This window comes from Akebia trifoliata, unplaced genomic scaffold (genome assembly GCF_017979445.1).
Source record: "Akebia trifoliata isolate Shusen 1 unplaced genomic scaffold, ASM1797944v1 Contig01214, whole genome shotgun sequence".
NCBI lineage: Eukaryota > Viridiplantae > Streptophyta > Magnoliopsida > Ranunculales > Lardizabalaceae > Akebia > Akebia trifoliata.
In genome coordinates, this window is record NW_028237600.1 from 1 (window position 1) to 12,704 (window position 12,704).

Below are 12,704 nucleotides of genomic sequence, written 5' to 3' on the forward strand. Positions count from 1 at the left end.
AGTTTTGGAATGGGCTGATTTTTGGTGATGATGATCTCCTCACCGTAGAGATCATCCTCACCAAAAATCAGCCATTCCAAAATTTCTAACTCATGTTTAGAAAAATGTTTTGCCAAAAGTTAGCCATTGAATGGGACCCTATATATATATATATATATATATATATATATATATTATATATATATATATATATATATTTTACTTGCCTAATATGGGCCTTGTCCCATACTCCAATGGTGACTTAGAAAGAAAATGATGACATTTTGTATTTTTTATAATAATTTGAGTGTCAAATACACTTTTTTATTGCATTATTGTAAAATCCTTATTTTTAATTAAATTATATAGCTTCCATTATTTACTTTCTGGGATAAGACATTAACAATGTTATTTAAATATCTTCTAGTAAGAAAAACATCATTGGTCAATGAAGCAAATAAGAAATATCCTTATTCCTTGTCAAACACGGGTCGGTCTTCCCATTACTCCGATAATGACCCTGAGCTGATAGAAGACGATGACTTTTGTAATCTTTAAAGTGTCAAGTATTCTAATTTATTGCATTAGGGACATCCGTATTTTTCATCTAAATTACATAATTATCATTATTTTATTTGATTATTAAATATTTTTTAATTAGATGTATGTTACTTTTATTAACTTTACCAATTTTGACATGATGTAGACCTAGAGTATTTACAAAGACACAAGCCAACTAGGTTGCAATGGATGACCTAAACCATTATTTATTTTAATACATGACATTGAAAATTCAAGTTTAAAAATTCTTTAAGTCCTCGAACGAAAATATATATATGAGACATTTTGTACTCCAATGGTGACCTAGAAAGAAAATGATGACATTTTGTACTTTTTATAATAATTTGAATGTCAAAATACACTTATTTATTGCATTATTGTAAAATCCTTATTTTTAATTAAATTACATAGCTTCCATTATTTACTTTTTGGGATAAGAAATTAACAATGCTATTTAAATATCTCCTAGTAAGAAAAACTTCATTGGTCAATGAAGAAAATAAGAAATATCTTTATTACTTGTCAAACACGGGTCGGTCTTCCCATTACTACGATAATGACCCTGAGTTGATAGAAGATGATGACTTTTGTAATCTTTAGAGTGTCAAGTACTCTACTTTATTGCATTATGCACATCCTTATTTTTAATCAAAATTACATAATTACCCTTATTTTATTTGATTATTAAATGCTATTAAATATTTTTTAATTAGATATATCTTACTTTTATTAACTTTACCAATCTAACACGATGGAGATCTAAAGTATTTACAAAGACTCAAGCCATCCAAGTTGCCATGGAACATCCAAGATAGGGTATTTTTTACATAACCCTCATGATTGTGTTGAATATAGGAGATACCCCTTATGTTTTTAAATTTATGTAATGCCCATGGATTTTAGTCTTCTTGGAAGTACCACAAAAAGAAAAAAAAAGTTAAATGGGCAAAAATCCTCTGATTTTTCTCCCACAAATCCATTAGTACCGTTTGAGCTCTTTCAAATAAATAATTTTTTAACCCAAAAAATCTCTCATCCTTTACTTTCCAGAAAGAATGGTTATAATATGATGCTCTTATTTGTACATTCCCTTTATAAAATCGTATACTCATTGCTTCGATATACATAAGGACAAATGGTTATAGTTTTGTACGGTTTTGTGAATGAAGTGTACAAAAACAGAGTGTTAGATTATCACAACTCTTCCAAAAATTTTAATCTTACTTTTGACGTTTAAAACTTGAAGTTTGAAGGTTATAGAATCTTATGGTTGAAGATGCATGTAAAAAAAAATTTCAGCCTGGGATTGCAAATGGCAGATTTGGGGGATAAAAATCAAAGTTTTTTTTGGGTAGAAATTGAACTTTTTAATATGACATTTTTTAATTTTTGTTTTGGGAGAGAGAGCTCAAAAGTGTTTGGCTATATGTATGTCCTTTAGTTTGAAAAAGATTGGGTTGTATGTATCTCAGATATTTCACTTAACCAACATTTCATTTTTATATGAATGAAAGAATTATAAGGGTAGTTATATAATTTCAATTTAAAGAACAAAGACTAAAAACGTTTTCGAGATGAGAGAGACGTTGTAACGTTGTTGCAGTCAAACTTGAGAGACACGTTGATGTGGTACACATTGCTGTCTTCCATTCCATTCCATGTAATAATTTTATTATAAATATAAGATGACTTTTCACTGGTGAGTCATCAAATAACATAAATTTTAATAAAGAAAAGAAGATGATGATGAACAAGACTTTCTTCTTTGTCTCTCTGTTTTTTGCTTTTGTTCTTATAATAATAATACAACAAGAAGGAGCATCAGCATCAGCATCATCAGCAGCAGAAGCTTTGCTGACTTGGAAAAAGAGTTTGATCTCTTACTCTCCTTCTCTTGATGATTCATGGTCTGATGATCTCACCAATACCACCACCACGTCCAGCACTCCTTGCAATTGGACTGGAATTACATGCGACATCCACTTCCAGAGCATCATCAAGATCGACCTCGTGTTAAATAGCCTCAATGGCACTCTTGATGAATTCGACTTCTCGGCCTTCCCCAATCTCACCTCCCTAATTCTCTCCTCCAACAACTTGTTTGGAGAAATCCCAACTCAAATTGGGTCTCTTTCAAAACTCATTTCTCTCGATCTGTATGGTAACTATTTCACAGGTATGATCCCTTCTGAGATAGGAAACCTCTTACATCTCCGATTTCTATCTCTTCACTTCAATAACCTAGCTGGTGCGATTCCACATGAGCTTAGTAATTTAAAAAACTTAGAGAGTCTCCGTCTTGGTGGAAACCATCTAACGAATCCAGACCCTATTCAGTTTAAGGGCATGCCTTCATTGACTAATCTCTCCCTCTTTGATAACTTTTTTGGACCAGTGGTTCCCCCATTCATCTTTCACTGCCCCAAACTCCAAGAGCTGGATCTTAGGATGCTCCAGTTCCTATATCTCTCGAATACAAGCTTGAATTCCAGCATTCCCCACGAAATTGGTCTTCTCACTAACCTCATGTACCTTGATTTATCTAATAACCCGTTTACTAGTGGGCCCATACCATCTTCCATAGGTAACCTTAGGATGCTCCAGTTCCTATATCTCTCGAATACAGGCTTGAATTCCAGCATTCCCCACGAAATTGGTCTTCTAACTAACCTCACATCCCTTGATTTGTCTAATAACCCGTTTATTAGTGGGCCCATACCATCTTCCATAGGTAACCTTAGGATGCTCTCCTCCCTATCTCTCTCGAATACAAGATTGAATTCCAGCATTCCCCACGAAATTGGTCTTCTAACTAACCTCACATCCCTTGATTTGTCTAATAACCGGTTTATTAGTGGGCCCATACCATCTTCCATAGGTAACCTTAGGATGCTCCAGTTCCTATATCTCTCAAATACAGGCTTGAATTCCAGAATTCCCCACGAAATTGGTCTTCTAACTAACCTCACATCCCTTGATTTGTCTAATAACCCGTTTATTAGTTGGCCCATACCATCTTCCATAGGTAACCTTAGGATGCTCCAGTTCCTATATCTCTCGAATACAGGCTTGAATTCCAGCATTCCCCACGAAATTGGTCTTCTAACTAACCTCACATCCCTTGATTTATTTAATAACCCGTTTATTAGTGGGCCCATACCATCTTCCATAGGTAACCTTAGGATGCTCCAGTTCCTATATCTTTCGAATACAGGCTTGAATTCCAGCATTCCCCACGAAATTGGTCTTCTAACTAACCTCACATCCCTTGATTTGTCTAATAACCCGTTTATTAGTGGGCCCATACCATCTTCCATAGGTAACCTTAGGATGCTCTACTCCCTATATCTCTCGAATACAAGCTTGAATTCCAGCATTCCCAATGAGCTTGGATTTTGCACCAACCTTACTTCCCTCGACCTATCATTCAACAACCTCTCTGGTCTTTTGCCTCTTTCCATGCCCTCTCTAACTCAACTCAAATACTTGCAACTCAATGATAACCAACTATCTGGTCAAATCTACCCACATTTTCTATCCAATTGGACCCAACTCCTTCTTTTGCAACTCAATAACAATAACTTCACTGGAATAATTCCTCATGAGATAGGCGATTGCAAAGACTTAACATTCTTGCAACTCAATGATAATGATTTAAATGGTGAAATTCCTGAATCAATTTGCAATTTGAGTTCTCTAAATATCTTTCAAGCCTCCCGTAATCAATTGGAAGGATCTTTTCCAAAATGTTTGACTAATTTGAGTCATCTAGAAATTCTAGACATTGGAAACAATAAATTGCATGATACCTTCCCTTTCTGGCTAGAGTCATTGCAATCATTGAAGGTCCTTATATTGAAATCCAACATATTCTATGGTCCCGTTGAAAATCCTCTAACCAGTTCTGGTTTTCAAAGGTTGCATGTCCTTGATATTTCTTCCAATAGATTTACGGGACCTTTGCCTGCAAAATACTTTCAGAGTTGGAAAGCAATGATGACACCACAACAAAATGAACTTATGGCGGGGGAAATGTCCCCAATGTACATTGGAGATGGAGAGAAACAAAATCGATATTATAATCTCTCAATTATCCTCTCGTACAAAGGACAAGAAAGGGTACTAGAGAAGATCTTGACCACCCTTGTCTCTGTAGATCTCTCCAACAACAGATTCCAAGGTGAAATTCCAAAAGTGATAGGAGATCTCAAATCACTTATTCTACTAAATTTGTCTCACAATGACCTCATAGGTCCCATCTCATCCTCATTGGGGAACTTGAGACAGCTTGAGTCATTGGATCTCTCGCAAAATAAGCTTTCAGGGGAGATTCCTCAGCAACTACTTCTTCTTACATTCCTTGCAGTGTTGAACCTTACACAGAACCATCTTGAAGGAAGCATACCACGAGGTAAACAATTTGATACATTTTCAGATGCTTCTTATGAGGGTAATTCACGATTATGTGGAATTCCATTGTCAAGGCTATGTCAAGATGTCAATGCGATTTCACCACCAACAACATTCCAACAACACAAGGATTCAACATCTACAAGTGACCTTGATTGGAAAATATTTATGTTGATAGGATATGGATGTGGAGTGGTTATTGGCATGGCAATTGGATATACCATATTTTTGAATGAAAATGGATGGCTGACGAGGATGTTTGACAGGGAAAGATGCAGGCAGGTCAAAAGGTCGAAGAAGATCAATAGACTCCAAGTAAATCGAAGAGAATAAAGGTTGTCCAAAAAAAGTTTAGTTTAAATATAAACGATGTTACCAATGTGTTTGATGAAAGTTCGTATAAACTATTGTAATCGGTAGCATACATCTATAAATAAAGTTATCTCATTTTTCAAGTATTATCTTCCCAAGAAAACAAAGAGAAAAATCTATCATAAAGAAGCATGTCTATGTCTTCTAATCCTTCCAAAATGTCTAGTAGACTTTGATTCCATTATATTAGATTTTAAAAGCATGGCATTCATGATTTTGACTAGAAGACCTTGGTACCAAATTTAACTCTTTCAAGTCCTATAGAATTTTTTTTTATAAAAATGGCATGACTTTTACGACATTTATCAAGACAAATTAATCAAAGTATTACACTTTATTCCTTTCCTGAGGACCTATGCTTCCTCAAGCATGTTCCCGTGTGTGTTCATTTTGCAATTATAATATATTCATTGTGTGTATCTTAAGAAGACCTATCTAGTGGCGAGGTTGAAAGAAAAAAATGAAAAATATGAATTGTAGAGGTTTTTTTTTATTCACCTCGAGATCTACAACTCCTATCAAAATACACCAATAAATCATTAAAATACTTAAAATTACAAAAAAGAACACCAAGGAATTTTTTACATGGTTCGCAAACATGCCTACGACCATGGGCTCGGGGAACCGTTCTACTATATTCTGAATCTCCCAGTTACATGAATTTCACATGTACGACCCCTTTTGAGATATGAAACCTCTTGCTTCTCCAATGTATGTTTCTTCAATACAATAACCTAGTTGGTGCATTTCCACATGAGCTTAGTAATTTTAAAAACTTACAAACTCTCCCACTTGCTGGAAACCATCTAACGAATCTAGACCCGATTTAGTTTAAGGGCATGGCTTCATTGACAGAGCTCTCACTCTTTCGTAACTTATTGACAATAATCCATTAGAGGGATCCATTCCATCAGAAATCAAGTATCTTACCAAACTCCAATCATTGCATCTCAATGACATTAAATTTATTGGTATAGTCCCCCCTGGATTTGGGCTTCTCCATAATCTCTCAACCTTGTTCTTGTTTAATATTAAGACTTGTCTGCAAACATTCTAACTGGACAAATACCTGTGGAACTTGGTGACTGCAAAGAGCTATTATTCTGGAAACTCAGTGATATTGAATTAGTTAGAGAACTTCCTATATCAATTTGCAATTTGAGTTATATGTATATCTTTGAAGCCTCTCATAATCAATTGGAAGGACATTTACCAAGATGTTTAGCCAATTGCAAAATGCTAGAGGTTCCAAACCTAGGAAATAATAACTTACATGATGTGTTCTCATTCTAGTTAGATGTATTGCCTTTGTTACAAATCCTAATATTGAGATCCAACATATTCTATGGTCCTATTGAACGTCCGTGAGACAATTATGGTTTTCAAAAGTTGCATGTCATAGACATTTCTTCCAATAGATTTACAGGACAAGGCCTACAAAATATTTTCAAAGTTGGAAGGCGATGATGATGATGTTGGGGAATGCGTCTCAATTATATATTGGAGGTAATCGGTATTATTGTATCTCAATGACGTTGTCATACAAAGGACATGATATGGTATTAGAGAAGATCTTGACCACTTTTGCCTCTCTAGATTTCTCTAACAATCTATTCCAAGGTGGAATTCCAGAAGTGATCGGAGATTTCAAATCACTTATTCTGTTAAATTTTTGTCATAATGACCTCACGGAATACATTCCATCATCACAACGAAACTTGGCACAGCTCGAGTCATTAGATCTCTCACAAAACAAGCTCTCCGGGGAGATTTCTTAGCAACTACTTCTTCTCACTTTCCTTGCCATGTTGAACATGACAAAGAACAATCTAGTCGGCAGCATACCACGAAACAGACAATTTGATACATTTTCAAATGCTTCTTATCAAGGTAATCAAGGATTATGTGGTTATCCATTATCAAGGCAATGTATAGGTGTTGGGGTGATTTTGCCACCAACAATGTTCAAACAGCTCAAGGATTCAATGTGTACATGTGGTTTTGATTGGAAATTCATGTTAATTAGATATGGATGTGGAGTGGTTATTGGCGTTGCAATCAGATATACCGCATTCTGGAATGAAAATGGATGGCTTACAAGGATTTTTGAAGGAGAACTACACAGGCGGATCAAACGATCGAAGCAGATTGGTAGGCACCAGCCAATCTGAAGGGAATAAAGATACTGCAAAAAAGTTTTCTATTTAGAAGGTAGTTACCAAGGTTTATGATGATATTTTGTATCAAGTATTGTAACTAGTAACATATGTCATTAAATGGATTTTTTTTAATCTTATTTGACTTTTTGTTACTCCCAAAGCCTTAAGAACTTTAATACTAAATCCTTTCAGGAATGGTTTGGGACTAAGATTAAACATCTGCTGCAGCCATGATGATACATATAGAAGAGTTTGACAAACTAGAGGTTTAACGTCATCGTAAACAGAGTTTTTGTGAAGTATCTAAAATACCCAACAACAAATTCGAGGAAATTATTTAGCCAACGAAGCAACCTAGTTATTGTTCCAACTTTGTGGTCAAGAAAATACAAGGGACATAAGAATAAAAAATAACCCTGAAGTTGATGGCTCCAATATGTCTAGATTTCCATGTATTTGTTAAAATCCCAGATGCCATCTCCCCACTCTTCTTTGATTGAAAGATTTGAAAATATAGAAGGAAAGGACTCTTCTAAAGGACTTGTTCAAAGATGGGACTCTCCCCATTTATGTTGTCTACTTTGCAATACTCATGCATAACTGTGATCAATAATGACCTGTTAGGATAAATTCTGTAACATTTACAGAAATTACCCCCATCGAATGCTATTTCTTAGAACTCTTGATACACAAAGTTGCTATGCAAAGGACATTATTCTTTGAATATTTCTTCTTTGAGTTATAATTTTTGAACTCAACCTGACAGGGAAACTCAAAAACTCACTGATGTGGCATGGGCAAAGAGCCGTAGATTCTGTCCCTCAGGATACACAACCGACCAGCCATCTGCAGTTGTGTATCCCGAGGGACAGAATCTACGGTTCTTTGCGCATGACACGTCGGCGAGTTTTGAGTCCGGTTGTCAGGTTGGGTTCAAAAATCACTAGTCTTCTTCTTAAGCATGTGAACTTATAATCCATTTTCCTTCTGAAGTCTCCAACACATATTCATCCTGCCAAATCTATGGATATATATCTTCTAGGGGCCTTAGACTTAGCTCTCCCTTCTTTGATGGGTCTTGCCACTTTTCCCAACTCACTCAATGAGTGTTCCTACTACGTGCAATCTCCCTCTCTCTAGAAAAACTTAGCAAATTGGGATTCCAAAGATCTAATGACATACTCTGAGATTAGTAAAATACATAATGCATAAATGGGAATAGAGGATAACACATGCTTAAGAAGGGTTAATCTTCCCATGAATATAAGCTTAGTTTTCCACCCTTCTATCTTTGGCAAGATTTTATCCACTAAATTAGAACAAGAATCGATCTATATACAGCTTATCTGAGTAAAAAAAGGAACTCTAAGGTAATTTCTTGCAAGTCTTCCCTTCAAGAATTCCATTACTTCTCTAGCATTTTGGATACCTCTAATACTTGCTTGTTGAATAAAACTTCCTTTTCTCCACAGTCACTTATTGCCCGAAGTGTTTTACAGATTATCAAAATGTCATCAGCAAATAAAATATGGGATGGAACTAGGATGCCTCTAGAGCCATTGAAACAATCTATCTACTTGTCCTCCAGCAATTTGTTTAGGTTTCTTTTCTTTTTCAATAATAAATAGAGTAGGAGATGAAGAAATGCGTTGATGAGAGACATTCCCTAACCAATCTGATCAACAATTTAGAATAACCAAGCATACAAAGCACCGCGAGCAGAGACCCCTACTCTAGTTAGTTTATTGATCATATGTTGTAGACATATTGAGCTTGATGATTATGTTACCCACTCTGAATTTCTTGTTTAGGTCCCCAACTATCTCATTTGCTATGACAATATTATGATATATATTACGGCCTTTTCGCAAAAGCTCCCTGCTTATTAGGTATAAAATTGGGCAATAGTTTTCCAATTCAGTTAGCCATAATTTAGGTATAATTATATATAGAAAATTACAAAGGCAAATTGGATGGAAATTTAAAAACATAGAAGGTTATAAGAGCAATACATGTTAAGTTGATTGCCTGCAGAATAATAGTCTCCAAGAAAATTCCATTTCTTTTAGTGTCCTTTGAGCCTCTCCAGCTTCATGAAAAACCTGAATAACGAGAGCCCGAAGCTCTAGGTGTCAAAGAATTTCGTACCTACTCAAGAAAATCATTGTCAGCCCAAAAATAGACAAAACCGATTTGTCTTGGAACAATGGCTTGTTTTCAAGAGAGAATAATTGGATGGTGATCCAAATACGAGCTGTCTCATCCTATTAGTACACTATGCATGTAAACATTTTACCCGCATCAATAAGGCTCATATTTTGAATGAAGTTCTTAAAATCATACATTCCTGATTGATTTGGAGGTAAAACACCTTCCTTTATCACCTCGATAAATTGTCTTGGGAATTGAATAGGTATTCCATACTATGGCATTCATCTTTCATTGATCAGAACTCTATTAGATGGATTAAGATATATTGCAACCTCCGTCGCGTCCCTTTCGCCATTTTCTACATTATGCATGAATTTGGGGCCAAGGAAATAACACACCCTTGGCATCTTGGCACACTTATTTTGGCTTTCACTCAACCTTTATACCAAGTTCCTCACATACCATGCATGAGGTTGGAAGTAGCATGTCGGGTTGAACTAAAGGATTTCAAACAATCTAGAACTTTCTACAACAAAAGAAAAGAAGAGAGTGAAGAGGATAGAAGTGGAACTGAGGGGTTACGACAAAAGAAAACTACACTATCTATCCCCCTTGGATTGTAGTCTGCAACTTGTTCTTCTTCTTGGAGAGATTTAGAGATAAGAGAGGTTGAGAGGGTATTTTTGCATAATTTCTAGACCTTCAAATAGGATCCCCAAACCTTGAGAGGATCCTCTATTTATAGACTCTCAAGAGTATCTTAGGGATAAAATCGTTCAAGTTCTTAATCAACTATAATTTTGTGAAGGAACTTCTTAATCCTATCCCTTAATTAAGGGACAAAATGCTAATTCACTGTCCTTTGTCTATAGGCACCTTTATCAACAATGAGATTAAGGGGAGATTACTAGCTAATAAAATCCAAAAGAGCCTATAGATTAAGCGCCAAGAGGCAAGGTCTTCTAAAGCCTTCTTGAGAGAGGATGACATGTGGCTTGGATAAGAGTTCTAGAGAAGTATCCCCACCTTTTGGTGTTAATCTCACGCACCTTCCCACCTAGTCACATGTTACAACAGGTAACTAGTCACATTTACTGTGGAGGGGTGTTGTATAAAGATTTGAAGTCACTACGTAGGGAACAAACCCAGTCGCTTCCTTGCCATCTCAGCTAACCCCTGGTGGGTAGCAAGAATGTATTGAAAAATCCCTTAAACTCATCCTTAATTATGTGGGCAAAGAGGGGATTACACATCTTCTTTGACCTCTTAATTTAATTATCTAAGAGATAAAGGATGGCAATTTCCCTTAAATCTCTTAAATTGGGGCTTAATCTAGGATTGAAGGATCATGCCCCGTATCACCCCCTCTCAAGACTGAGCCAAGTGAAAAGGAAAGGAAATATTAGAGATTTCCTAGTTAGATCTAGGGATAAGCTTTTAAAAGTGAGGACCCAAACTCAAATTTTATTTTTTTGGGCTCGAGGCTCAAGAACAAATTGATTGCTTGATTATTAAAACCTTTTTTGAGTTTTGACCTTACATAAATGACATTGACACCTCGGATTGTCAGACTTTATCCGAACTGCTCAAGTAATGATAAAGACTTATATAAATATAAGTGATATGTAAAATAATATAAAATTTTCAATTATTTTTCCTACAAATGTATTTCAAAGTTTATATACATAAAATTAGAAGCAAATTTAAACAAGAAGAAATATATATATATATATATATATATATAGGGTAGCGTTCAATGGCAAACTTTTTAGCAAACTTTTTGGCAAAACATGAGTTAGAGGTTTTGGAATGGGCTGATTTTTGGTGAGGATGATCTCTATGGTGAGGAGATCATCATCACAAAAAATCAGCCCATTCCAAAACTTCTAACCCCATAAAAAACAGTTTACAAAAAATGGACGGTCCACGAGTTTTCAGCTTGTAAACATGGGTTAGAAGTTTTGGAATGGGCTGATTTTTGGTGAGGATGATCTCCTCATTGTAGAGATCATCCTCACCAAAAATCAGCCTATTCCAAAACTCTAACTCATGTTTTGAAAAATGTTTTGCCAAAAAGTTTGCTAAAAAGTTTGCCATTGAACGTCCCCCATATATATATATATATAGAGATCAGGATCCGTATACATATAAAGCTACTCATAAAGCTACAACATGTTGTGTCTTACATGGGCAAAAAGGTTCGGAATGGGCCGATTTTTTGTGAGGATGATTTCTATGGTGAGGAGATCATCCTTGCCAAAAATCAGCCCATTCTAAAATTTCTAGCCCCATGTTTATAAGTTGAAGAATTTTGGATCGTTCACTTTTTGTAAATCACTTTTGATGGGGTTAGGAGTTTTGAATGGACTGATATTTTGCAAGGATGATCCCCTCACTATAGAGATCATCCTCACAAAAAATCAGCCTATTCCAAACCTTTTTGCCCATATAAGACAAAAACATTGTAGCTTTATGAGTAGCTTTATGTGTCTACGGATCCTTATCATATATAGGGGGCGGTTCAGCAGCCCTAAAGTTTGTCAAATATTTTTCAAAACATGGGTTAGAAGCTTTGGAATGAGCTGATTTTTTGTGAGGATGATCTTTATGATGAGGAGATCAGCCTCACCAAAAATCAGCCTATTCCAAAATTTCTAACTCCATCAAAAGTGATTTACAAAAATTGGACGGTTCACGATTCTTCAACTTGTAAACTAGGGTTAGAAGTTTCAAAATGAGCTGATTTTGGGTGAGGATGATCTCTTCACCATAGAGATCATCCTCACAAAAAATCAGCCTATTCCAAAACTTCTAACCCCATCAAAAGTGATTTAAAAAAAATGTTTGACAAACTTTAAGACTGCCGAACTGCTCCCATATATATATATATATATATATATATATATATGCGAGTTAAATTGTAAATGCTAAAAAAAAGTAAAATCAAAGATATAAGAAAATGTTTTTTAAATTATAACCATATTAAGTTCGAGTAAATCAAGTTGTCCGGACTGCCTATTCCTAGATCCAATAACCCAATTTGATTCGATCATTTTTTTTTCCAAACCTGAG

General features: G+C 35.3%; 1 protein-coding gene across 1 annotated transcript; it reads left to right on the top strand.

Annotated features, from left to right (window-relative positions):
* Positions 1-2,247: 2,247 nt before the first annotated feature.
* On the top strand, positions 2,248-5,405 carry LOC147380617 (uncharacterized). Its single transcript, XM_086431451.1, has one exon. The coding sequence runs from the start codon at positions 2,281-2,283 to the stop codon at positions 5,281-5,283; it is 3,003 nt and encodes a 1,000-aa protein (XP_086287577.1). The 5' UTR covers positions 2,248-2,280; the 3' UTR covers positions 5,284-5,405.
* The last annotated feature ends 7,299 nt before the right edge of the window (positions 5,406-12,704 follow it).

Bases quoted from the DNA above. Each gene is read 5' to 3' on its own strand.
- LOC147380617 (XM_086431451.1), top strand. From the start codon at position 2,281: ATGATGATGAACAAGACTTTCTTCTTTGTCTCTCTGTTTTTTGCTTTT.